The sequence below is a fragment of the Gymnodraco acuticeps genome, unplaced genomic scaffold (genome assembly GCF_902827175.1).
Source record: "Gymnodraco acuticeps unplaced genomic scaffold, fGymAcu1.1, whole genome shotgun sequence".
In the NCBI taxonomy this organism is placed as follows: domain Eukaryota; kingdom Metazoa; phylum Chordata; class Actinopteri; order Perciformes; family Bathydraconidae; genus Gymnodraco; species Gymnodraco acuticeps.
This window is the reverse complement of record NW_022991896.1, coordinates 423649-451540: the sequence shown is the minus strand read 5'-3', so window position 1 is coordinate 451540 and position 27892 is coordinate 423649. Positions and strand designations below refer to the sequence as shown.

Here is a 27892-nt window from a genome sequence, read left to right as displayed (position 1 = left end):
TTATTTAAGCAACAGACAACAATTTGTTGAAATTGGTGAACATAAATCAGAATACATGAACATAACTTGTGGAGTACCTCAGGGGTCCCGTGTTGGGTCCAAAGCTGTTCATAATATACATCAACGACATTTTCAGAGTATCAAATATACTGACATGTATTTATTTGCAGATGACACTAATATTTTTTGTTCCGGTGACAATTTGAAAGAGCTAATGGAAGTGATAACAGCAGAAATGATTAAAGTAAAATCATTAAATATAAGCAATACAAAGATTATGTTATTTGGAAAACATAAAACAAATCCACAGATACGATTAATACTAGATAACATACACATAGAAAGAGTATATGAAATGAAGTTCCTTGGTGTGGTTTTAGACGACAACATCAGCTGGAAACCTCATATCACTCATGTAAAAGCAATATTGGGAAAAGCCAGATACATTCTGGACTACAACTCATTGCATACTCTATATAACACACTAATATTTCCATATCTGATTTACTGTGTGGAGATCTGGGGAAACACGTACAAAACTAACCTACAGCCGTTATGCACATTACAGAAAAGGGCTATAAGAGTTATCAATAATGTTGGATATCTTGAACACACTAATGTTTTATTTTTGAAGTCACACATATTGAAGTCATTGATCTGGTTAAATTTAAAACGGCACAAAATCATGTACAGAGCCAGACATAATCTACTTCCTAGGACATTAAAACATTGTTCGTAGACAGAGAGGGGGGGGTATCATCTGAGAGGAAATCTACATTTTAAACATCAAGGTCAGAACAACTCTGAGAAGTATGAGTTTAACAATCTGTGGGGTGACTTTATGGAATGGTTTGGAGCAGGAGTTCAAACAAAGCACAAGTATAATTCAGTTTAAAAGGATGTACAGAAACACTTTTTTTGGAAAACTATGAGAAGGAAGAGAGGTGATTGAAGATGAGACATGATTGTATGTATGTATAAATGTAAATGTATGTAGGAATAACTTGCATAATGATTTAAAGGACAATCATTGATCAAGTAAGGGGTGAGAATATAGACACACATGATTTATTATTATTATTAATATGAAGACTTTTTTTTGTTGAATATACAAATATTACCATGAATGTGGATAAATACGGTATTTTAACAATACGGTATTCTGTTTTTCACATTTGTTATTTTTTAATCTGTTCGAAATAAAGACTGAAAATGAAATGAAAATTGTACAATTTCTGCTCCTTTGGGTTTCATGGCCTCTCTCCTTTCTGTTTTCTCTCCTTCCTCTCAGATCAGGGATGTTTGTGGTTGGACCAGAGTCTGCAGGAGCTCATCCAGGACCCGCCTGCTACAGAAAAGGTAACTCACTGTTGTGCTTCCTCCCTTGTAATCTGTTTTACAAACTATACATGTCAAGGCCGATTCTCCCACCTTTCGCCCACTCTTTCCGTCATCTGTGTGACATAAATCCACACAGAGCTTCTACTTCTGTCTCCTCATGTCCTCCTCCCTCCCCCCTTCTGTGGATTTATAATCTGGTTTAGCTATAGGAAGCCTGGACATTGGCACAGGTCCAAGTTTCAGATGATATAGCTCCTAGTGCTCAGTTGGAAATGTGCTGTGTGCCAACAAAAATAAACACGACTTCAAATCTAATGTTCCCTGTCGGGCAGAGCATAACATTTCTCACAGACTTACATAACATATGTTAAAATACAAGACTGAAATACCCGCTTTGAACCGCATTCAGTTTAAATGTATTCCCTTTGTTGTGTTCCTAGGCGGCCCTCTGACTGTGACCGATGCTAACTTAGCTCTGGGTCGACTCCTCCCGTCCTTCTTCCCAAAGATCTTCGGGCCGGGGGAGAATGAGGCGCTGTCTTCAGAGGAAACCATGAAGCATTTCCATCGTCTGAGCAAGGAGATCAACCTCTTCCTGTCCTCTAAGCAATCACAGGCACTAAAAACTACTGATATAGTTCTAAATAAGTCTATAAGGGAGTATTACTGATGTGTTTTTTTTGTGTTTTTATTCGCAGGTTAGTGCAAATGGAGCCAACGGCAGCGGGTCAGAGATGAGTGTGGAGGAGGTTGCGATGGGATTCATCCGTGTTGCTAATGAGGCCATGTGCCGGCCAATCAGAGCGCTGACACAGGTATGCTTTGGTTTTTAACTCCAGATAATTGTTTGGTTGGTAAATGTGTCAAATAGGGCTGTCACCATACCAGTGGTTTCAGATTTCATTTATTTTTTGCATTTTAATTGTGGAGGAATTTAAATAGATTTCAGGGTAATCTTTGTTTCTTTTCATTTTGCATATCTCGTGCTTTGTTATGTTTTCCCTTTAACATTTCAACCTTTTGTATATATATTTTTTTGTTCTTTATAATCCCTAAAATAAAATCAATCAATACTGGTACAACACAAATACCTGTAGTGTAAATGATTTTAATTATGATTTCTCTTCATTCTTTTCTCTTTCCTTACGCCCATACCTCCCAGGCTAAAGGCCATGACACCTCTCAGCATGTGTTGGCATGTTTCGGGGGGGCAGGTGGGCAACATGCCTGTGCCATCGCCCGCGCCCTGGGGATGAAGACTGTCTTCATACACAAGTAAGGGAGATTGGTTGTGTTTCCTGTGTGTGTGTGTGTGTGTGTGTGTGTGTGTGTGTGTGTGTGTGTGTTCATCTACTTGAGCCTGTAATAGAATCAATCAATAACACTTTAAAATCAAAACTCCTCCACCTCTTAAACATCTGCTCAAAGTTTGTTGGTCAATCCTAGTGAGGCTGTCCAGTAACATCCTCTGGGACCCAAAGCATGTTCTGAACAGAGAATATGAACTGCTACCATCTAATGGCAGATCAATAAAGTCAAACCATGTTGATCTTACACATGGAGCTGCTGTGATGCAAGTCACATTTCCGACTTGATCTGTGTGTGTGTGTGTGTGTGTGTGTGTGTGTGTGTGTGTGTGTGTGTGTGTGTGTGTGTGTGTGTGTGTGTGTGTGTGTGTGTGTGTGTGTGTGTGTGTGTGTGTGTGTGTGTGTGTGTGTGTGTGTGTGTGTGTGTGTGTGTGTGTGTGTGTGTGTGTGTGGCCTAACATTACTATACTTGTGGGGACCTACATCTGTTTACACAGTCACGTGTGGGGACTCGCCTCCCTTATGGGGACAAATTGGAGGTCCCCATGAGGGGAGTCATTCATTTTAGGGTGAAGACTTGGTTAGGTTAAGGGTTAGGGCTAGGCATGTGTTGGTTATGGTTAAGGTTAGGATAAGTCTCCAGGAAATGCATGTAAGTCAATGTAATGTCCCCTGAAGTGATGTATACATGGTGTGTGTGTGTCACAGATACAGCGGCGTGCTGTCGGCCTACGGCCTGGCTCTGGCTGACGTGGTGGAGGAGGATCAGGAGCCGTGTTCCCTGCAGTACGAGCAGCAGGCCTTCAGGGATCTGAACCGGAGGGTGGAGCAGCTCTCAGAGCGCTGCCGAGAGACGCTGTGTGCACGAGGATTCAGCAGGTCAGCAGGTCAGCAGGTCACTGCAGGGTGATCAGGTTAAACTAGACCCTCTACAGAATCAGAAAACATGTATTAGTCCCACAGAGGGGAAATGTACATTGCTACAGCAGAACAGAGCCAAAGACAGCTTCAGGATATAGTAGGTGTGTTAGTCGAGTCGTTTTCACTGTTATACTCACTAAACAAGTAATGAAACCAAGATGGAGGTGTGTGTGTGTATTGCAGTTGTGGAATAAAGTAAAAGTACACAGAATGTTCTCAATTTTAAATGTTGAGGTATATATATTGTGCTAGATTGATATCATCATAATAATCGTCAGAAGCACAGTCAATACTTTTACTTTCTTATACAAAACTTTACTTAAAGGGGACCTATCATGCAAAATGCACTTTTGTACGTCTTGTATACATGAATATGTGTCCCCGGTGTGTCAGGGAACTCACCAAGTGTCAGAAAACACAACCCTCTCTCTTTTCCTCCATACCAAATCTCTAAAAACGGGGCTTTAACGGATCTGATACAGACTGATCCAGATTTGAAATTGTTCTGACGTCAGAAACGGGGAGCTCCGCCTATGTGGGCAACTCTCCACCTATCAGAAGGAGACAGCCACAGCCATTGCCGCTCGAAAGCGCTGGAGACGCTGTAGTACATATGCCAGGCCTGTAGGTGGCGCTGTAGTCTGCCACAAAAGCAGCGAAGAAGACTTCTCACAGAATCAGCCCTGGCAAAAACAGGGCTGAAAAAGAGCAAATAAAGCGAAATGAGGCATGGCTAAAATGCACGATCTGTTTGGTATTTTGAAAAAAAAACTTCACAGACATGTTTTATAAAGGTATAGCCCTACAATATATTATTCAAATATAGCATGATAGGTCCACTTTAAGAAAGGTTTAGGATGCAGGACAGTGTTGTATTAGTACTTTAAATTCAGTGCAGGCTCTGAATACGTCCTCTCCTTCTGTTTCTTGTCATCTTCAGCAGTCAGATATCGCTGGAAGTCTTCCTCCACCTGCGATATAAAGGCACAGACTGCGCTCTCATGGTCACCGCTGACGGTCACCCCGCTAACGCTCAGTCCTGTGCAGCCGGAGACTTCCGCAGCGCCTTCACCAAGCGGTCAGATTTGTCTCTACACATTTATTCAACAGGTTTACCCATTGCCTCTTACACATTTCACCCTTTGTATCGGTTTTAAATCCTCTGTTCACATTGTATAAACAGTCGAGTTACAGTCATTAGGAGATAAGCTTAGTAAACTCTGCAGCTGACGTTGTTTACTCTACTAACGGTTAATGTTCCTCTACACTCCTGCCGCTGCCTTTTCTCTTCTTTAGTTATCTGAAGGAGTTTGGATTCACCATCCCGGACAGACCCATCATGGTGGATGACATCAGAGTGAGGGGTTGTGGGAAATCTGGGATCAAATCTGTGTATAAAACCAAGACGGGGCACGGACAGGCCAAACCAGTCACGGTACACACACTCTTATAAATACATACAACTCAAATACACAAAGAAAAACGTCCTAACGTGAAAAAGTGACAAAGGAAAGCAAGTTTATATCGGTTTTAAATCCTACCTTTTTAGATGTATTATTCTGTTCTTCCGTGTAGATGACCCAGTGTTACTTTGAGGAAGGGTACCTGGACACAGGTGTGTATCTGTGGGAGGAGCTGCCGTCCGGTCACAGCATCAAGGGACCGGCCATCATCATTGACAAAAACAGGCAGGTGTTATAACAGCTGTCAAAATAATAAAAAGGTTTGACTGTGCTGGAAAAATATCACTCATCACCGGCTTGAGCTTCAATAATCAGGATACATGTATTTATTATCCTTGCAAGAATGGAAGTAGTCAACAGACTGGAACATTTGAATAGATAAACATTAACTGAGTCATTTTGCAGTCCCAATAATTGTCATTAAGTGAGACGTGATATTTTTCCACATCCTGAGACACTTCCACTTGAGCCTACTTTTAAGCTAACAGTGGTTTCTTTAAAATACATGAATGCCTGTTTTACCTGAATATGTTTTCTGCTCTTTCCTCCATCAGCACCATCCTGGTGGAGCCGTGCTGTGAGGCTCGTCTGACAGCAGGCGGCGATGTGTGCATGACGGTGGGCTCGGACCCTCACTGCGCTCTGGGCACGGAGCTCAACACCGTGCAGCTCTCCATCTTCTCTCACCGCTTCATGAGCATCGCAGGTAAAAATCACAGGAGATGAGAGGAGGGGGGGTCAAGTGGAGGAGGCGGGGTCACTATAACATGTTGAGTATCATTTTCTTATCAGCTCAAAGTCAACTTTATTGTCAATCCTTCAGTTTGTGTGTACAGACAGAGAGATCAAAATACCGTTTCCCACAATCCCGAATACAAATACAAATATGTATAAAATATATATGTACCTATATATATACACAATCAACAGACACATGTATACATTAAGACCTAAATAAAAGCACAACAATCAATATAAAATAACAGTCACTCCAATATCTTTGAGAATGTACATTAGTGCAAGTTTGTCCATAGCAGCGTAAAAAGTGTCTGGTGCTGGATTTGAGTGTGTGAGTGTGTGTGGTGTTAAAGTCCAGACACTCAGACCCAGCTTGTGTTCCTCCTCTGTTCCTCTACAGAACAAATGGGTAGGGTTCTCCAAAGAACCTCCATCTCCACCAACATCAAGGAGCGTCTGGACTTCTCCTGTGCCGTGTTCGGACCTGACGGAGGTTTGGTGTCCAACGCGCCTCACATCCCCGTGCACCTGGGGGCCATGCAGGAGACCGTCCAGTTCCAGATCAGGTCTCTGGGGAACACTTTGAAAGAAGGCGATGTGATCCTGAGTAACCACCCGTGTGCAGGGGGGAGCCACCTCCCCGACCTCACAGTCATCACACCAGTAAGTCCTCATTTATCTCCTCATAATTATGTGTGACTGGTGAAGCCACACACAGTCTAGTATTCAACATACTTATCTCATCTTATTCTCCTTCTACGGCCGCACATTTTTGTCATGCTACTAGTCTCGCAGCGTTGACACGAAACACACAAAAATGTGCAACACGAATCCAAAAATGTAATTGATAAACAGTTAAAATAGTCAGCTAAAAGTGAGCTAAAATGTATGGATATTCTTTGTTGTACCTTAACAATACAACTAATGCTATAAATACTTACTCAGCGAGGGTAATGTTGGCATTGGGACGTCACACAGTCAACATTTCTCTGAATTTTCTAGTTACATTTTCTTCTCACTTATTACATTAATGATGTACAATATCTATTTTCATTTTTTATCACTGCCAAATGTTATTCCATATTTTATTCTATTTCTATGTAAATACTGCTATATTTTACTATTTTTTTAAATGTTATTATAGTTTTCTTAAAATAGTTCTCTATCTGTGTTTTTATTTTTTTACTTTTCAAAGTCAAGACAGAGAGATCGAAATACCGTTTCCTACAATCCCGAATATAAAAACAAATGTATATAATGTAAAACTATGTGTGCAAATATGTATAGATATACATAGTCAGACACATTTTTACATTAAGACCTAAATAAAAGCACAACAATCAATATATACAAAATAACAGTCACTTCAATATCTTTGGAACTTCTTTTTATGTATGCACCATGACACCAAGTCAAATTCCTCGTACGTGTCAACCTACCTGGGGATAACCCTGTTTCTGATTCTGATTCTAAATACCCCTTCTCTCCTGCTCCAGGTGTTCAGGAAGGGGGTGAGCAGTCCTGTGTTCTTCGTGGCCAGCAGGGGGCACCATGCTGACATCGGAGGCATCACTCCAGGCTCCATGCCCCCCCCACTCCACCTCCCTTCAGCAGGAGGGGGCCGTCTTCATCTCCTTTAAACTGGTCACTGGTGGGGTCTTCCAGGAAGAGGGTAAGAGAGGAGGAGGGGAACAGAGAGAGGTCAGAGCTGGGTCTCGCCCACAAGTCCAGATAAAGATGTGGACGTTTTTACTGTACCGGGTTTCCACAGTCAGTGTTTGACCCCAAAAAGACAGGAGTAACAGCAGGAGGAGAAGAGATGTACTGCTGTAGACAAGGGACACTATATTTATAACATGTTCACCAGTTTCCTTGTCTTGTTATCTATCAAAGCCACCCAAATCCATTGAAAAACACTTATTTACCTCTCAAAACACAGAGGTCTACTGCAGCCTCGACCAACACAGTCACACAATAACACAAACATTTTTTCATGGTCTTGCAATCTTCTCCAAAATTGGGACTTGCCTCATAAATGATGCTAAAAAAAGTCCAAGATATCCCTTCAATACACGGTAAGAAGAGGCTGGTTTGGAAAACAAACCAAATGCAATCATGGATGCTATGAATTTAGTCATTTCTAACATCAAACATGTATTTGGACGACTGATGCACCCTCTGAGGTTACTTCTCGGAAAACGTACTGCGTGCTTTGGGAAATAGTCAGCTGCAACCTTGAGTGCATGTCAAGTTTAATGGGCTAAAACATAAGAAACTACCAGAATGGTCCGGTTGAGGGAGCTTGGATATCCACATAAATCATTTTAAGTTATGTTCTTTAACATTTACATTTGTTTCTTTAATAATACATCCAGTAATGTTGTTTTCTGTCCGTCTCTTTCCCCTCTGTCTCTATCAGCTGTAACTGAAGCTCTGATGGCTCCGGCCCAGTACCCAGAATCCTCTGGGACTCGTAATCTCCATGACAACCTGTCAGACCTGCGGGCTCAGGTGGCAGCCAATCGGAGAGGCAGCCAGCTGGTGGGGGAGTTGATTGACAGCTATGGGTTAGCGGTGGTTCAGGCCTACATGGGATACATCCAGGTAACTGTGAAGGAAACAAAACACTGTTAGAGAGCGGTGCAGGAATGAGTCCTCAAACCTGGAAATGAGTCAGCATTTTACCACTGTCACCAAGTCAACTTTTTGTACTTAACGTGTTTTGGATAGAGGCCTTAAATAAGGGTTGTGGTTAACACAAGCAAGAGATTTAACAAGGGCCCAAATGAGACGAATAAAAAGTCATCACACCCATCATTAGCTGCTGCAGTCCCTTTATAGTCAGCTTTTTACTTAAAAAATCTTTTAAATTGTGTTAATATGTGGAGATTATCCTGCTGAACCCAGCGTGCGAGTATCATAACCAAGATTATTTTCTGCTATAATCCAAAATCAAATGGAGAAATCCCATCGCTTTTCGTTGAGGGACTCTCTGGGATGCTAATTTACGATCGGCCTACAAAAATCCACACCACTGATCCACTCTGCTGTGCACAGTAGAAATAGTGATTTTAGTGGTGCAGGAAGGAGTCCTCAAACCTGGATATGAGTCAGCCTTTCACCAATTCCTGTCCCCTCTCCAAAGGTTTTCTGAATTAGTTTTGGTTGTTAGCCTGAAATAAGGTCTGTGTTTAACGCAAGTTTAAGATATTTTTGTTCTACGACATAGAATACGCCAGTAAATACCACACTGGTGGATTTAAAAACAGCTGTTACTAACAAATGTGACGACTTTGCCGCTATATAACATGTGCAATATTATTATTAATAATGTGCTATGATAACGTGCAATTATGCATCTGCCACTACGTTTTTTTGCACTACTGAATACTGGTAATATTTACACTAATTATGTGACCGTCTATGTTTCCTGTAGATATTAAATTGAATCTTTTTGCTGCACTGTTAGTGTACAGTTTTACTATTATGCTGCTGTGTTTATTGTATTTTTGTAACTCTGGCTCAACATTATCTTATCTTAAGCTTAGCAGTGGTCCACGCTGATAGCCTGACGTTAGCTTTTTACTTCAATAATCAAGTGGTGTTTATATGGATATGGAAAGACCCCATTGCTCTTTGTGGAGAGAGCCTTTGCGATGCTAACTTCCAGATCAGCCTTCAAAAATACCTCATCCCTGCACCACTCTTTAGTGAACAATAGTAGTAGTGTGTACTGCTGGTGTTGTACCTCTACATGCTTCCTGTTGATGTTTCAGAGTAATGCAGAGCTGGCGGTGAGGGACATGCTCAGAGACTTTGCTCGGCGCCGCCGGCAAGAAACGGGCTCCTTAGATGTGGAGGCGGAGGATTTCATGGACGACGGGACAGCGATCAGACTGAGAGTTCAGATAAATGAGACAGAGGTGAGCAGGGAGCATCGTCTCATGATCATCTGAAACACTTGCACAATGAGCAGAGGTGGGAAGTAGTGGAGAACAAATACTTCGTTACTGTACTTAAGTACATTTTTCTGGTATCAGTACTTTACTCCACTACTTATTTTTCTGACGACTTTTGACTTTCACTTCTTACATTTTGAACACAAATACCTGAACTTTCTACTTCTTACATTTTGAACACAAATACCTGTACTTTCTACTTCTTACATGTTGAATACAAATACCTGTACTTTCTACTTCTTACATGTTGAACACAAATACCTGTACTTTATACTTCTTACATGTTGAATACAAATACCTGTACTTTCTACTTCTCACATGTTGAACTCAAATACCTGTACTTTCTACTTCTTACATGTTGAACTCAAATACCTGTACTTTCTACTTCTTACATGTTGAACACAAATACCTGTACTTTATACTTCTTACATGTTGAATACAAATACCTGTACTTTCTACTTCTCACATGTTGAACTCAAATACCTGTACTTTATACTTCTTACATGTTGAATACAAATACCTGTACTTTCTACTTCTTACATGTTGAACACAAATACCTGTACTTTCTACTTCTTACATGTTGAACTCAAATACCTGTACTTTCTACTTCTTACATGTTGAACACTAATACCTGTACTTTCTACTTCTTACATGTTGAACACAAATACCTGTACTTCTACTTCTTACATGTTGAACTCAAATACCTGTACTTTCTACTTCTTACATGTTGAACACAAATACCTGTACTTTCTACTTCTTACATGTTGAACTCAAATACCTGTACTTTCTACTTCTCACATGTTGAACTCAAATACTTGTACTTTCTACTTCTTACATGTTGAACTCAAATACCTGTACTTTCTACTTCTTACATGTTGAACTCAAATACCTGTACTTTCTACTTCTCTCATTTTCCAAACAGCTGGTTCCTTTAGTCTGAATGTGTGTTTGATGCGTGATCATTATTCTTTAGAGTCATTGCGTGCCTATTGATTTGAACACGATCCGTGTATCCATCATTTCCTGGTCTTCTCTAAAGAAGAGGGACCAATGGAAACGTTGCCGTTGTTCAGCATGGAAACATTCATTAGCTAACAAAATGACACCCCCCCCCCCACAGGGCAGTGCGGTGTTTGACTTCACGGGGACGGGAACCGAGGTTTGGGGGAACTGCAACGCCCCCCGCGCCATCACCCTCTCCGCCCTCATCTACTGCCTGCGCTGCATGGTGGGCCAGGACATCCCCCTCAATCAGGTACGGTTTAGGCCCAAAATATATTTCTGACCTACTGCTAAATGATGAACCATCCAGAACATCCATGTAGTATTAAAGGACGTATGGCTGTGGCGTGGGCCTTGCTAATCACGTGACCTTTCTTTAAAATCCTTTGAGGTTTTGGATGTTTCTGTTTCTCACACGTTGGATCAGTTGGACATCACACAGACTGAGTAGTTAGGACATTAGTCTTCTCACATAAACCTCCTCTGGATACAATACTTTCAGGGATACAGAGCATGTGTGAAAAGGGTTTGATTGTTATCTCGTCACTGAGGACCAAATGTTCTGTTGGCTTAATCAGCTGAATCGAATGTGTTTTAATAAAACGGGAATCAGTGAAAAAATAAAGTAAAATAAATAATAAAATAAATCTCTCAGGTCTTCAGGGACTGGTCAACTTTCTGTCCCCAGAGTCAGAACTAACATGGAGAAGCAGCGTTCAGTTACTATGCTCCAAATATCTGGAACAAACTCCCAGAAACCTGCAGGTCCGCTGCAACTCTGACTACTTTTAAATCCAGCAAGAAGACTTTTCTTTTTGTCGCTGCTTTTAATTGAACTATTCACATCTCACACTGCACTGTAACTTTTATTCATGTACCTTTTGTTATTCATGTTTTATTATCTTTGCTTTTAAATGAGTGTTTTTAAATGTCATTTCATAATATGTCTCTTAATGCTCTTAATGTCTTTCATTTTTGTAAAGCACTTTGAATTGCCTCGTGTTGAAAGGTGCTCTATAAATAAACTTGCCTTGCCTTGCTTTACGGGGGGTTATTCTCAGACACCTGTGTGGGATTTTAAATAATATGTAATGCCATGGCCACTTGTTCAACAGAAATAGGGAACAGTCTTTTACCTCCACCTATACAAAAACATTCCACTGAAATTGTCCCTTTTTGCGTCGGACTCCAGTTTATAATTAGCATAAACAAGAAAAAAACAGAAATCTGAAAGTTTGCTGACTCAGCTTGAAGTATAATGACTTCCATATAGTTTCTGTTATTGAATTGGGGGTTCTTTACATATTCAGGGCTGTCTAGCTCCGATCAAAGTGGTCATTCCCCCCGGCTCGATCCTCCAGCCTTCCCAGAATGCAGCAGTGGTCGGAGGAAACGTGCTCACATCCCAGAGAGTGGTGGACGTCATCTTCAGGGCGTTTGAGGTGTGCGCCGCTTCACAGGTGAGAGAAACTGCATTAGTGCATTTAAAAGTGTTTTCTATTGTGCAAAATCCTCTTCTTCACGTCTCTTCTACATCAACATGTGTCCCCTCTTCTTCATGTCTCTTCTACATCAACATGTGTCCCCTCTTCTTCATGTCTCTTCTACATCAACATGTGTCCCCTCTTCTTCATGTCTCTTCTACATCAACATGTGTCCCCTCTTCTTCATGTCTCTTCTACATCAACATGTGTCCCCTCTTCTCCATGTCTCTTCTATATCAACATGTGTCCCCTCTTCTTCATGTCTCTTCTACATCAACATGTGTCCCCTCTTCTCCATGTCTCTTCTACATCAACATGTGTCCCCTCTTCTCCATGTCTCTTCTATATCAACATGTGTCCCCTCTTCTTCATGTCTCTTCTACATCAACATGTGTCCCCTCTTCTTCATGTCTCTTCTACATCAACATGTGTCCCCTCTTCTCCATGTCTCTTCTATATCAACATGTGTCCCCTCTTCTTCATGTCTCTTCTACATCAACATGTGTCCCCTCTTCTTCATGTCTCTTTTACATCAACATGTGTCCCCTCTTCTCCATGTCTCTTCTACATCAACATGTGTCCCCCTCTTCTTCATGTCTCTTCTACATCAACATGTGTCCCCTCTTCTTCATGTCTCTTCTACATCAACATGTGTCCCCTCTTCTTCATGTCTCTTCTACATCAACATGTGTCCCCTCTTCTTCATGTCTCTTCTACATCAACATGTGTCCCCTCTTCTTCATGTCTCTTCTACATCAACATGTGTCCCCTCTTCTTCACGTCTCTTCTACATCAACATGTGTCCCCTCTTCTTCATGTCTCTTCTACATCAACATGTGTCCTCTCTTCTTCATGTCTCCTCTACATCAACATGTGTCCCCTCTTCTTCATGTCTCTTCTACATCAACATGTGTCCTCTCTTCTTCATGTCTCCTCTACATCAACATGTGTCCCCTCTTCTTCATGTCTCTTCTACATCAACATGTGTCCCCTCTTCTTCATGTCTCTTCTACATCAACATGTGTCCCCTCTTCTTCATGTCTCTTCTACATCAACATGTGTCTCCTCTGTGGAAAGAGACTCTGAAAGTTTCAGGAACAAAGATTCTCTCTCTTTTTGATCCATTTCTATAAAAACCTGTCTGAAAATGAGCTGATCAGATTTTGACCACTTTATGATGTCATAACGATGTTTTGTCTTGTGTAGCCATTAGCCAATCAGCAACCAAGGTAACCCCCCCCCCCCCCCCTTATCACCTGAATCTCCTCCTAGAGCTCCATTGAGTTCTTTGTAACCAAATGTCTCTCAGAGGGGCGTGGGGAGGGGCTCCTTATTTTCATCTAAAGTAACAGACAGAGAATCAGCACTTTGGAAACAGGGCTGAAACAGAGGGGATTATGGGTAATGCTGCAATGATCGGTTTGGTGTTTCAGCCAATCAGAGACAGGTTCTGTATATATCTGAGACCTGTGATATATTGATGAAAAACAGTATAATTGGCGACCTTTAAAACTTTTTTGAACTTCCCATACTTTTCGTTTCCCCCTCTTCCCCTCAGGGCTGCATGAACAACATTTCCTTCGGCAGTGAGAGTGTTGGTTACTATGAGACGGTTGCCGGGGGAGCGGGGGCGGGGCCAGGCTGGAGGGGGCGGAGCGGCGTTCACAGTCACATGACCAACACCCGCATCACCGACCCCGAGATCCTGGAGAAGAGGTGAGACATGAGCTCAAGTATTTTGTTAGAAAAATCTCCCTCATCACCGGCTTGAGCTTCAACCTCAGGATCCATGTATCTGTGATCCTCTCCAGAATGGAAGTAGTCATCACATACAGAGCATCAACTAGTTCCTGAACAGTGTCCTTCACATGCTGATATCCAAGAGAGGGAGTTATACAGTCACAAGATGGAGGAATAGAAAGCAGTATTCAATGTTTACTTCAGATTAGCTCCACGTCAGAAATGAGCATGCTTGTCATATGTCTATCTGCATAGAGGCTGAATCATCATGTTAATCACATAGCTATCATATGTCTCAAACAGTCCTGATGCTCTTCTAGGTAATCACACATCCTGTCATGTTCACAGCTACAGTTGGGATACCTTTGTTATCACGTTACTCTCATATTGGAAGAGGACATTCAGTATTTTCCCAACACCAAGTATGAATATTGACCCATGTGTTGCTGCTCTTCAGATATCCCGTCATCTTAGAGCACTTTTCTCTGCGGCCCGGCTCAGGAGGAGCAGGGAAATACTGCGGGGGAGACGGGGTGGTGCGGAAACTTCTGTTCAGGAACCAGGTGGTGCTGTCGGTGCTGACGGAGAGGAGGTCCACCCGACCGTACGGCCTGCAGGGTAACCTCAGAATCAGAATACCTTTATTCGTCCCACAGAGGGGACATTTACATTGTTACAGCAGAAAAGAGCCAAAGACAGCTCAGTGTTACCTGAGAAGCATGCGTTAAAAAATATTAAAGATACAAAAATTATAATAAGAATTACACAATATACAAAATACACATCCTGTAACAACCTCTGACCCTTTCAACCTGAACCAGCAGACATTTTATACACCGCAATAAACCGTATTGAATTTTGTCTTAATTTACATTATTTTATTTAATATTCTGTACTTGTACATATCATATTCTATTTACATGTATATAGACTTGTATCTTTTTTTTAAATTATTATTTATTCTACTATTTCAACAATTAGACAGTTTATACATCTAAAAAACAAACACAATGTAGAAGTGGGGGGGCAGAAAGCAGTTTATACAGAGGTAGCCCTCCCGTTAGTCATCCTGTTGCAGGGTAAAGTCAATAAAAGATCATTAAATACTCACACAGATAAACTAAATTCTATATATACATACACATACATATGTACACATATACATACATCCATTTCTAAAAAATAAATTCCTACAAGTCCATGTTCAGATAACAAGACAGTTTCATTTATCATCCTATTTTACATCAACTGATACTAAGATAATTATGATAATAGTCATTATAATATATGCATATGGAATGTTTAATTTGCATTGAAAGGTATTTGCTCTCTCTCTCTCTGCGGCTCAGGGGGGGAGGACGGTTCCTCCGGGTTGAACCTCCTGCACAGAGCCGACGGACGAGTCCTCAACCTGGGAGGCAAGACCAGCGTCAGCCTGCAGCCCGGGGTGAGACTAAGACTGACCGTTTTTAATGATTTCTAATAGTTTCTTTTATCGCATATAGACTGGTTAATGTGCCATTTAATTTGTTTTTACAGCTGTATTTGTCTGCCTGTATTGTCTGTGTTGTATCTGTTGTTCTTGCTGCCCTTCTTGGCCAGGTCAATAGATTTTAATCTCAATGAGACTTTTTACCTGGTTAAATAAAGGATATATATATAGACTGTGCATGTGTGAAAGAAACAGTATTTACAAATGTCATAGTGAAATGAACGTTGTTATGTTGCATGGAAAACATATTCTGATCGCAGGTTCATTCCTGTGTATTCACGTTACTTACATGGCAATGATCCTTTTTCATATTTATATTTAAAGCAAACATTTCAACCATTGTGCTTCACTTTTCAAATGTGTCTGCGTCAAAAGCTGCCATAAAAATATAGTTTATTACTTTCCACTTTCACTCTCAACCAATATTAGTCCCGATCTGCCAAATATCTACCGAAAAACGACTAAATACTTCCACGATTGTAACTCTTTAAATGCCAGTGTGTTTACATAATGCCAATGTTTGAGCCAAATAATTAAATGATTTTCTGTATGCTCAATTTTTGAAGGATGTTTTTCACGGTTTGGATAATATCTATGATTAGCAACAACATTTATTTGAATGCATTATTATTCTTTTTGTGCAGGAAAGCAGAAGAATAGCGTGTTTTTGGACCATAGGGTAAACACAGAATGAAGCACATAAGAAAGCTGTTGTGAACTAGCTTGAAAATGTAGTTCATGTAAAGCTTTACATTTCAAAAATGGTCAAAGAGTAAACTGACAACATGTATATTTTCTACTTTCTTGTTTATTTCTTACCTTTTAATTTGTATTGTACAATGCCATGTCTTTTATGCTGCTGCAACTCAAACATTTCCCAAATTGGGATCAATAAGGTACTTCTTATTTGATTTTATCTTAACTATAAGCAGTCAGATTAACCTTCTCTCTGTCTCCCCCTATAGGACATGTTCTGCCTCTACACCCCCGGAGGAGGAGGGTATGGAAGAGAGGGGGACACGAACGGAAAACCCCAAACGAAGCGCCGGCGCCTCGACGACTCTTTCCCCGAGAGAGGCAGCGTCTTCGAGTACCGGATGGCCCAAGAGGGAGTGTGAAGAGGAGTCAGAAAGAGAGGAAGGGTTAACAGAGAGAAGAAGAAGAGGTGGGAAATCACAGAAACAGAGAGGGGCTTTTTGTCAGTGAAGGATTCTTTCTCTGTCTCACAGCAATAAACTGTGAGACAGAGAAAGGCACACAGTAACGTTAAAAAGGGGAAATGTGTCAAGCAACAGATTTATTTTGGTAGCATAAAATAACCTCAGGCACAAAACTCTTTTCAATAATACTGTTTTGTAGAATCTGTTTATAGAAATATACATTTAATTGTTTATATAACATATACAACATACTGTATTCAACAGACAATAGGGATGTGTTGACTTTAGATGTAACAACCGCTTGTTAGTTTAATATTTACACATCTTTTTACAGTCCCATTGTGATACAACACATCCCAGTGTACATTAGCCAGGTAAGGGAAAGCATAGTGTGTTTTAATACTGAAATGAACTGAAGTTAATTGAAGTAAATCATATCTGCAGGTCTCCCTTGAAAAAGAGATCATTGATCTCAATGGGATTTTACCTGGATAAATAAAGGTTTTGAATTAAATTGAATGAAGCAGCTGCTAATCTGCGTTGAACTGGAACAACAAAGTCCTAATGTAGTGTCAAATAAACCCCATTTCTACTAATTAGACTGTCCTCTTTGTATTCCTTTTAGAGAAAACCCTACGTGTTTTAATGTAAGACGATGAATGTGTTTGTAGGAATTGTGTGAAATGGTTGCAAAGATTAATTTACATTGTGAAACGTGTGCAGTATGGAAGTAGGTATTGGGATTTTTTTCATTGTTATAAGAGTTAACATTAATGTACTGTTGCTTAAATATACTAATATATCATTTGCATTAAAAGGATAACGGTAAAGTTGAGAACAAAATAAAAATGTAAAAGGAAGGAAAACATCAGAAAAGCCTAGTATGAATGTGCAAATACTTATACTGTATATACACACAAATAAGTACATAGCTATATCAGATTTCACTACATATCATACATAATTCACTTTAACAATAATATCCCTTTTACTATAGACAATTCTAAAAAAGGGTGTGGGAACGCAGACAATTTGAAGAATACTTCCAGCCAGGCAATCACAGACCATTAAACAACACAATGTCAGCCATGCATGTAAATTCATGAGGAGCTGTTGAGATGCATTCAAGAATGGCTCGTGTGTGTGTTTTTGGGGGAAGGGGACATGTCCCTGTTTAAGTGGCGTCCCCTCCTCCCCTCTGTGGGTGAGGAATGATGAGGGAGGAGAGGAGGAAGGATGGTGAGGGAGTGCAGGCATGAGCAGGCGGCTGATAAAGAGATAGCAGAGAACAGCAGGAGGCTGACGGCTGGACTCTGGATGTAAAGTGTGTGTGTGTGTGTGTGTGTGCGTGTGTGTGTGTGTGTGTGTGTGTGTGTGTGTGTGTGTGTGTGTGTGTGTGTGTGTGTGTGTGTGTGTGTGTGTGTGTGTGTGTGTGTGTGTGTGTGTGTGTGTGTGGTGTGTGTGTGTGTGCTGTGTGTGTGTGTGTGTGTGTGTGTGTGTGTGTGTGTGTGTTGGGCTGTGGATCAAAGATTGTTGTTTATAGATCACAATTCCTGTGGTTAAAACTGTCTATCAAAACTGAGGAGGATTTCTAACTCGCCCCCTGTTGCTATCTGGCACTATCTCTCCATCTCTACACTTCAGTTACTGGAAGAAAATAGCTTTGGGTTTTGGAGACTGAAGAGAAAGAAAGCGTGACTCAAGAGAAAGTCCTTAGTTGTGAAATTAAATAGACAGAGTTCATGTAAATGCTTTGAGAAACTGTAGAGGCAACCCTAACAACCAATCTATCTTAAAACAGGTCATTAGTAAAGCCTGGCGTTCATACATTGACTAAATAACTAATTGAGATAAATGACTTCATTTCAACTTAGTCAAAATAAACGGTACAAAAAGAGAGCTAACGAAAATGAATTCCTTCTTGACAAAGATAGCTATAAGATAAATGGGGTTGGAGTTTAAAATAATGTACTAAAAATTATGAATAGATGAGATAGTTAACAGAAGATGGTGGATACAAATGCTTGAATAATAAGTTGAAATATTTAGTCGAATTAATCAGGTCTAATAGTTTAAGGTGATGTATAAAAAATTGAAATAGTTGAGAACATAGTTTGAACAGTGGTTTAAATAATGAACAATTAAAAGGTAGGGTAGGTACGAATGGAGAAACCAGCTCGAGTGCTAGAATTTGAAAATACACAACCAAAAAAAATCTGCCCCTTCCTCACAGAGCCCCTCCTCCAACACACACGGACGCGCACATGACCAATGAGGGCACGAGATAAGTTTGTGCACAGATGGAAGGCTGACAGGCAGGTAGGCCATCCAGTTACTTTAGCCGGGCCGGCTCAGATGAGGTTTTTTTAATGTATTTTTTGTCAAAGCACTTCAGATATTCATTGCTATCTGGATGTTAAGAGCATTCCTTGGAATATAACAAGTGTATATTGAGCCGGTTTCTCAAACTTACCTTTAACCCACCTTTAAGGTGATGTATAACAAATTGAAATAGTTTGAACAGTGGTTTAAATGAACTATTAAATGGTCAAATTAGGAAGCTATGTGTAATGGCTTAATAGTTAAAACATTAGCTACAAATGTCTAAAAAGTTAAAAAACAAATCGATTGAATAAAGTAATTGTATGCAGCTAACGGCTATATTGATTGATCTGAGTATTCTCTTAATTGGTTTATGAAATGGCCGAAGATTCCTAAAGATATTTGCTTTGATATCAAACTGAAAAAGATAGTATTTATAGTATAAAGCATTTTCTTATACTTTTGCATGAAAAATTGCTTTAAAATGAGTCGCTCTATCATTGCAGTTCAACTGCAGTGAAGAACCAAAGCCAATAATCATTGAATATTAAAGAGCAAGAGACTTAAAGAGACAGCCATTAGTCAAATTGTGCAACACTGCTAGAGTCCAGCTGTCAGCAAATAAACCGAGCCGCCCTAAACAGCATCTGAACCAACGTGCTGAAACTAACACATAAATGATAAAGTCAATCCAACATGCACACCGTAAAGAGACTGAGTTGCAGTTTGACTTTAGTCATTGCCACAAACGACACTGAGCAGCAGAGTTAAAATAAACAGCATTTTATTGCGTACCCCGTTACATTACATTACATTTAGCTGACGCTTTTATCCAAAGCGACTTACAATAAGTACATTCGACCAGGAAGACATGTTCCACTCCACTTCCTCCTTATAATACGTTGAGCTGTTTTCCCTTCCAGCTCGTTACTGTACAAACCTTTAACAAGACCACAGGAAAAACGGCTAACAAAACATTCAGCTGTCGAGGTAGGCAGATATTTACAAGCAATTTCATTTGGAAGATGATCATCATGACATTAAAATAGTGCAACGTCCACAGGAAACATTCAAACCTGAGGTAGAGACTGGAGGTTGTGTAGTGTTTGTCCTCAAGACAGGCAGTATTTTCACAGAATGACTACAATTTAAAATGTTGTCAATTTTGTTGGTTAAGATTGTTTTTGTAAAGCAATCACACACAAATGGAATAAGACAATTATACGGCCAAACTGAGAGAGTCAGACAAGGAAAAACATTTTGGTAATCTGAACAAGTGAGTGTTCACACCCTGAAAAAACAGTTATTTCAAACTTTTCTTGACTTTAAATTCAAGATTAGATCCAACAATACATTCAGCGTCGAGGTAGACAACATACAAAAGTAATTCATGTATTAAAAAAAATCGTGCCAATAAAAAAACAATGCAACTTAGATTGGTATTGCAGTGAGTCTGAGGTAGATCTGTTTTGTTGTATAGCTGTTTGTGGCACAAAGAAACCATGTAATACTCCACACACTGACAAACAATAAGGAGAAATAGCAACATACAAAAATAAAACGCAGACTTTTAATCTATTTAAAAACATGAGGGAGTTCATATGTCAACATTTCTTGTCCTGGAGGTAGTGATTGATGCGGATTTAGGAGAGTTTGCATCAGAAATGTATTTCCTGTGTGGTTTATCTTCCAGTCCTGCACCAATAGTCAGAGCTTCAGTCAGTACTGAGGGTACCTGTTCAGGTGGGGGCCGCTCTGCTGGGTGTACTGACTGGGGGGTTGGTGGTGTGAGTTCTGATTGGTCGGCACCAACACGTCAAACACACTCTTATTGGGCGGCACTGATTGCAACATGTTGTCCAGGTCCATAAGGAGGGGGGCGGTTTGGGCAGAAACCCTTCCACTAGGGAGTAAAGGCCAGTAGGCGTGCCCTAAAAAGTGACCCGGAGCTACAGGAGAGCTGCCATAGCCGTATAGAGGAAGTCCGCCATGCAGGGGCATCAGAGGGCCTCCGTTGAACCGCATGCTGGGGGGGGCGACAGCATTAGGGGGGGCATATTTGGCGTAGGACGTAGGGAGTTCCCATGGGGGTGCAGAAGGTGTCCTCGTCGAGCTGATTTGTGCAGAGGGGTCTGTAGTCTCGTACCAGTCGGACCCCGGCCTCTCCATCCAAAGGAACACGTTTCCCAGACATCCCTTTCCAGTCCTCATCCGACGAGGAGGTGGAGGCAGGGCTGGCGGAGGATGCCGAGGCGCTGCGAGCGGAGGAGGCGTAGCGAGGGGATCGAGGGCGCTCCCCCCTCCCCCAGCAGTCCCTGGAGGACACGTCCACATCGGAGGCGCTCGGGGGACGCAGGCTGTGCAGCAGAGAGTCGATGGCGAAGGACGAGTCCAGTTTAGGGCGGAACAGATCCTCCTGAGGTGGGGAGGGGTTTCTGGAACGTACAATGGGGAGGTGGGGTGACAGGTGGAAGTGGAGGAGGAGGTGCAGGAGGCTCAGAGTCAACCTTGTGCCCCCTGCAGGATGTAGGGGGCGAGGTCCTGGGCGAAGATGGTCTCATCCTGCCGAGGACACCGCCGTGTTCTGCCTCTTCAGGAGCTCCAGAGGGACCCGGCTCAGCTCCACGGCCCAGAAGTTACCTTTTCCTGAGGCTTCCCGGGGTCTTTCAGCACCTACAGGTGGAGAGAGGGGGGGGAGACAGTGAGATGAGCACTTGGCCTGAAAACCTAGTCAGACCGGACTGACCTAGTTTTATTGTTAACCATCACAATAACAGAGGATAGGCCCTAAACTGGTTAGAAGGTTCAATCAAAAACCCCTAGAGCACATTTCTAAAAGAGATACCTATAGTGCGATGCAAATGTTAAAAGGCCAGTTAAATCAAACATATTATCCCTTTTTATATGTAATGCTACTCATGAATTTAGATTGTTTTGGTTGCAAGTTACAGATTGTTGGTGATTTCAGCTGAAAAAGATGTCTGCCCTCTCTTCAAAACAATGGAACTAGAAAGTACAGCTTAAAACCTGCAACCACGTCTCTTCCAAGAAATCATGACTTCAAAATGAAACACAGATCTTGTTTCAATCAGTTCCCTACTCTAGGAACTATTTTCATTCTACCAAACTACAACTGCATCACTGCACAGGAGGAGAGGTACGAAGAGGCTCACTCATTGGCAGTCGTGGTTTTGGTATAAAGTAAATAGTTCAAAGATGAAAGTATTTGGACCATGCTTTTCTGAAAAGGCACATTGTGTTTGAGTTGTGTTTGTATGGTTAAGCAGAGTTTGAACTAGTTTCATAGATTTGAGAAAAAGCAGACAAGTCTAGTCGTATTAGAACACTCAAAATCTCACACCAAAACAATCTAGATGGATTGAAATGTGTATTTTAAATGTAATAAGGGTTCAATTGTGTGATAATTTCAACATACCTTCACAAAGCAGTCATAAGAGGAGAGGTTGTGGCGCACAGAGTCCCGCCAGCCCTTATAGTTTCCTGTGAAGAATGGGAAGAGGGTGCTGATCTCCTTCAGGATCTAGAAACAAAACAAAACATCAGTATGGCCGCCTGGAGAAGAAGCTTCATTTTCATTTAACTTTGGGTATGCAATGATATGTAAACACATTGATGTGGTGACTTCAGAGTTGATAAGTTACTTTAACTGACTTGCATTAAGTTAATGCTTACTGTACCCTTTAGTTTAAAGCTGTTAATTAATACAAAAATAAGCCAGGGAGGTAGAAATCAATATAATAATGAAAATTGTATTGGCAAAACTTTGTTAGTTTAACAACAGAAATGTGGCTTTACAATGCAAGTGATATCACCATGTTATCACTTTTCTGATACAGATCAGTGTCTGGTTTCACTGCAGTCCCGCCTTATCAAATCAAATCAGGAATGGTCAGGGTGCCGGTCACTCAAGTGTCACCAACAGGCTGCTGTTTAGTGTCACTCTAGAAACCCATTATCAGTTTATGTTATTGATATATTTAGTAGAAAGTAAAAGTAATTCTCTGATTATAGTTAGTCTCCTGCTAGAATTTCACTATACAGAGTCATTCCTGTGATATATACTGCTGGTTTAAAGTAACATCATGAGTAGCACTGTGCGTAAAAAACTCACCAAGTGCCATTCTTTACCAAAATAGCTCAAACATAGCGAACGGGATTCAAGCATTTACTTAATTAAACTAAGTATAATCTTACCTCAGATAACGTAAGCTTCCTCTCCGGCGACCTTTGGATGACCATAGCAATCATAGCGAGGTAGGAGTACGGAGGTTTTGGATACCGCTGATAGTTCTTCTTCTTCACCCCGCTGGTGCTACTCTTCTCCCGGTTACCATTCCACGTCTCCTGGGAAATAGTCTCCTGTTTAAAGTTGGCATCTTGTTGATTCGGGTAATCAGACCCCGGTGGTGCGGGTTTATCCATGAATGCTGTGGTACTGGTGATGTGTTCAGGACGCGCAGTGGGTTTCTCCAGGCGCTGCTGAGGAACCATGTGAGCCAGGTGGTGAGGCCAATGCTGGGCTGCAGAGCTCCGCGCTACTCCGCTGTGAGGAGGACAACTGTGCTGCGCATCTCTGTGGAAGTCAAGGTGATGGTCGTGATGCTCTCCACAGTGGGACAGGGCGGCTGGTGCCGAGATTGTCGGCTCCGGCCAGTGCTTTGTCATGCTGATGCCCAGCCGGGGGGTGAAGACCGGCCCGCACGTTTGGACAGGAGCTCGGAGAGGGGGGGAGGGAGGTCAAAGAGTCGGTCCTTAACTTCTGGCAGACTGCCGGCTCCAGGATGACTATTTGAAGAGCAAACAATTAACAGTTTCATGTAAATCCCGCTGCGTAATCGAGAGGAGAATGACGCGTTATCTGAGAGCAGAATGAGTGATCGCGCCGGGGGGCTGGGGAGGGTCTGTGTACGAGGAGGGGCGACAGAAAGACAGTAAACCTGTAAATAACCCTTATGATAATATCAACATGCCACTTACAACCCAGGGATTCAGTTTGCTTTGGAATCAGGAGATTTACGCGCCAAGGCCTAAAAGTATTAAGTGCGTATTTGGAGGAGGCAACTTAAAACAAACGATTACATTGACTTTAACAATTCCAAAGATAAGGGAATCAGAAACGAGTTTATTACCAGCTAGGTAATACAAAAAATATCAAACAAAATCTAAAAAAAAGTACACAGATAGCGAACTATATCAAGAACACTGTAAACAGTATGTATATAGATAGATAGCAATACAATAAAAAATAAAGCAGTATCATTATTTGAATATCTCAATTAAATCTGCAGAACATGTCATCTACATATAATGGCTGTATTAAAAATACTTCTCGAGAGTCAGGACACTTGTGCTCAGAGGCGAAAGCTAAAGCGTGTGGGGGGTGGGGTACAAGAAAGAGGCGTAATTTCGATTGAAGCTTACATGCAATCAACAATTTTTGGTGAGCAATATACATAACGAATGGCTAATATACAAACGCTAAAACATTAAGATTATGTGATTTACATGATTGAGAATCATCCATTTTAAAAAGGGCACAGCCAATAACTAGTCTCTGAAATACTTGAGTCAATGATATTGTGAGGGAAAGAGTGAAAGGAGTTTGAGCCTTATTCCAAGCGAAATGCACATGTAAACTCCTCAACAAGCTATCACATTTCGGAAGAAAATGTTCCAATTTGTAACTGACTCAGAATATATAATTTGGAGACATTTTGGTGAGAGTGTGCAACATTTGGGGGTGTTTTACGCACAGTAGGGTCTTCTTGTGACTATGCAAGACGTCATTCAGCGTTGAAAGACTAAGTTTCGGGAATGCATGTCTTTTGTTCATATTAACGTAGTGCTAATGTGCAGACGCTTTCTTCCCAGCAAGACAGTGAAAACAAGTTGGATTAGAAAGAACCCCCACCGGCAGGCTGAAGACGGTTCCTTCCCCGAGAAGCTGCTTAGCATGTGAGGAATTACGGGGGCCATTCAACACCATTTGTGGGTTTTCTGGAGATTACAAGCTGCTAAGTGTCGTTGTTGGGCAGGACATTCACACCTCAAACATGGAGCCATCAAGTTCTCCTGAGCTCAAGATGTCTCTCAAACAAAAACCCAATGCAAGAATCAACAACAAACATTGCTTTTGTACATCTTGTAATTTAGTTTGATTTGTATTCATGTTGTCAATTTAAATTGCGGATATATTACAATGTGATAAGATAGTGAAAGCTCTCTTGAAGAAAGTGATTTTGCCACCAAGATTTGTCAGAAAGACAGAGGAACTAGAGTTGTCAGTTTAAGCTGATATCAAACAAGAAAAGCTGTGCTGCCAAATCCATAATTAAGTGACGATGAACCCACATTTTGACATGAAGTGAAGCCTGCATGTAAAATGCTAAATCATCCTGAATTTAAAATGCTACTGGGCGTTTACCTTTTACACAAAGTGACATCTAGCCTCTCCATAATTTAACTTTTAGATTAAAACTCTTTATTGGGTTATTGCATAAAGTAAGAAGCTGATATCATTGAAGTTGTCCTGCGCAGAAGCCTCAATTGGAGCAATGAATCCCCCTGAGAGACAAACTCACCTTGTTGAGCTTGATTTTTGCAGGTCAGATTGCTTCCCAGCAAACCTCCTTCACCTGCTGCAGTTTGCATCAGTGATTTTCTTCTCTGGCTGACACACACTCTGCATGCTCAGAAAGTGTGTCTCCCTCTAGTGGTTTCACCCAAAATGTGTCCCATACAAGAAGAAGAATATAATAATTATTTTATTGTATTTCTATCGCGCTTTTCTTGAACCCAAAGACGCTTTACATTTGGGAGGGAGGGTAGACAAACAAGACAAAGCCACAAAGAAAGAAACACAACAAAACAGAAAAGCAGGATACCAGCACAGGGATCACTCAAAACATTTTAATATAGTTTATTTTATTTTATCACACTCAAAATTCTTAGTTCACACAAGTGAAATATTAGTAAGAATTAGGACATTTATCAAACTGATTTTCACCATCTTAACGCAGATCAAATAACCATGAAAAGCACAATGTACATTAATGTATTGGCATGCCCGAAACTCTGTACCTAAACTAAATATGAAAGACAAATCAAGAGAAATTGGAATTCTTAGATGAGCAATTCAGGATTTGAAATAAATTGTTAGAATGAAACATGAAGCATTTTTGGATTCAAAACTATTAAGGGATTGATCTGAAAACCTATCCCAACTTTAAGTATCACTGACTTCCAGAGCCTTACATTTGAGTTTCATATCAATGCAGTTTCTTTTTTGAGATCAGATGAAGTAAACATACGGACAAACCCCTCACACACTTGTCCTTTTATAAACAAGTGCTCGTGCAAAACGCAGTCATTTAAATACCACCTGTTTATCTGTCTTCTTGTCTACCGGAGGGCCAGTTAATAGGTTTTGCCCGGATTAGTGAGCCCCGCATGAGAAGAATGGAAAAGCATATGAATAGGAGAGCATGCAGCACAGGGCTGTTCACATGGGCTGATTGTGTCCAGACAAATCCCTCCTAAGCTGCCCTGGGACTCATCCTGAAACCGAGACGAGACTTTAGCCCTTTGTGACGGACACAGAAAGTGAGAGGAAGTTTGCATTGTGCTGTCACTGCTTCATTACTGCAAGAGTAGACTTTAGTATCTAACTCATTTGACAACAAACAACAAACATACACTGCACAAGATTAAAGCTGTTGAGTAGCAGATCGGCCATCAGTGTTGTGCAGGTTTAAGGGAAATAATATACATTAAAATACTTATTAAAAACCTACATCAGAGTTCATTTTTTTAAAGAAGAATTGACAGAAAAAAAACACTTCTTCCTTGTGTTTAATTACTGTTAACCTCTGCTGTCTTAGTGTTGAAGAATGCTTCTTTTGAGATTCACTGTACATCTCCAAATCTTTTTCTGCAACCAAAGTGTATTGGATGTACTTAAGAGTGTGGAAAAGTGGCATTATTTTACAAATTAAACAGCAATATCATACATGGTCAAAACAATGCTCTAACTTCACTTTTTGACTAAAGAACCAACACTAAAATTAAGCGTTAACAAGATGTGTTGTTCATAGTGTTTGTATTGTATCTGGATAAACCACAGAACAAAATCAACATTTCTCCAAGGGACTATTTCTTTAGAAAAAACAAGTTCTAATAAATCAAATTCTGGAGATGACCCTTGACACAGTTTTTGTTGAAAGCTTATATTTGTATAGCTCTACGTATGTCAAATATGTCTTATAGTATGTCAAATATGTCTTATATGTCTTAAATGATATGATGAATTGGAAATGGGGGACCCTGATGTAAACAAGACGAAAGTCTTTCTCTGGTCTGCATCCCCTTAACAATTGTATGTTTTGAGCTGTACTGTACTGTACCCAATATACAAGCTGTTAATAAACTTTTCAATCAATCAATCAATCAATCAATCAATCTTATGTCACTTTTGAATGCTGTATCATTATATCCTCTTGCAGGGAATGCAGACGTCTTGAAGAGGGATGTCTTAAAATCTGAGCACTTAAAACCAACACAATAATGCACAAGTTGGTCAAAAAATGTCCATGTTTGACTTTTTGCTGTTGTCACAACAGAGGATTTACAGTAGCTCATGTTCCCAATCTGTTTCTTTATTGCGTCTCTGCGGAGTCACTGCTGCGATGGTGATCAGTTCACTGCAGGGGTCAGCAGATCACCACTGGGTTTCTGTTAGTATTATCAGCCGGTTCCTTTTTATATAGAAAACCAGCCAGACAACTTTAAGGTTGGTGGCTTTGTTCAATTGATATTTAATTATGGTTTGTTAAAGGATCATGTGTTCAGGCTTGTGTTGTCCAGAGGGCAAACACACCCTAGTTTGTTGTGAAATAGGGGAAGTGCATTCATGTTTTACAAAGCATAAGCACACTATTAGCTGT

At 40.8% G+C, this 27892-nt stretch overlaps 2 protein-coding genes across 2 annotated transcripts in view; one reads left to right on the top strand and one right to left on the bottom strand.

Annotated features, from left to right (window-relative positions):
- Positions 1 to 17203, top strand: part of oplah (5-oxoprolinase, ATP-hydrolysing) — a 28502-nt gene extending 11299 nt beyond the window's left edge. Inside the window, 20 exon segments of the mRNA XM_034200071.1 lie at positions 1292 to 1359; positions 1782 to 1957; positions 2040 to 2156; positions 2504 to 2616; positions 3357 to 3527; positions 4510 to 4647; positions 4866 to 5004; positions 5145 to 5257; positions 5587 to 5738; positions 6171 to 6433; positions 7267 to 7356; positions 7358 to 7442; positions 8190 to 8374; positions 9547 to 9693; positions 10850 to 10984; positions 12042 to 12191; positions 13774 to 13931; positions 14413 to 14573; positions 15305 to 15402; positions 16413 to 17203. Coding sequence (XP_034055962.1) covers positions 1292 to 1359; positions 1782 to 1957; positions 2040 to 2156; positions 2504 to 2616; positions 3357 to 3527; positions 4510 to 4647; positions 4866 to 5004; positions 5145 to 5257; positions 5587 to 5738; positions 6171 to 6433; positions 7267 to 7356; positions 7358 to 7442; positions 8190 to 8374; positions 9547 to 9693; positions 10850 to 10984; positions 12042 to 12191; positions 13774 to 13931; positions 14413 to 14573; positions 15305 to 15402; positions 16413 to 16565 — 2812 coding nt within the window. The 3' untranslated portion in view covers positions 16566 to 17203.
- Positions 17204 to 19696: 2493 nt separating this feature from the next.
- foxh1 (forkhead box H1) lies at positions 19697 to 23791 on the bottom strand. The gene is given in 8 exon segments (XM_034200057.1): positions 19697 to 21086; positions 21088 to 21387; positions 21389 to 21442; positions 21444 to 21497; positions 21499 to 21578; positions 21581 to 21602; positions 22366 to 22470; positions 23145 to 23791. Coding segments are annotated over 8 exon segments (1524 nt in total). The 5' UTR covers positions 23616 to 23791; the 3' UTR covers positions 19697 to 20648.
- Positions 23792 to 27892: the final 4101 nt, after the last annotated feature.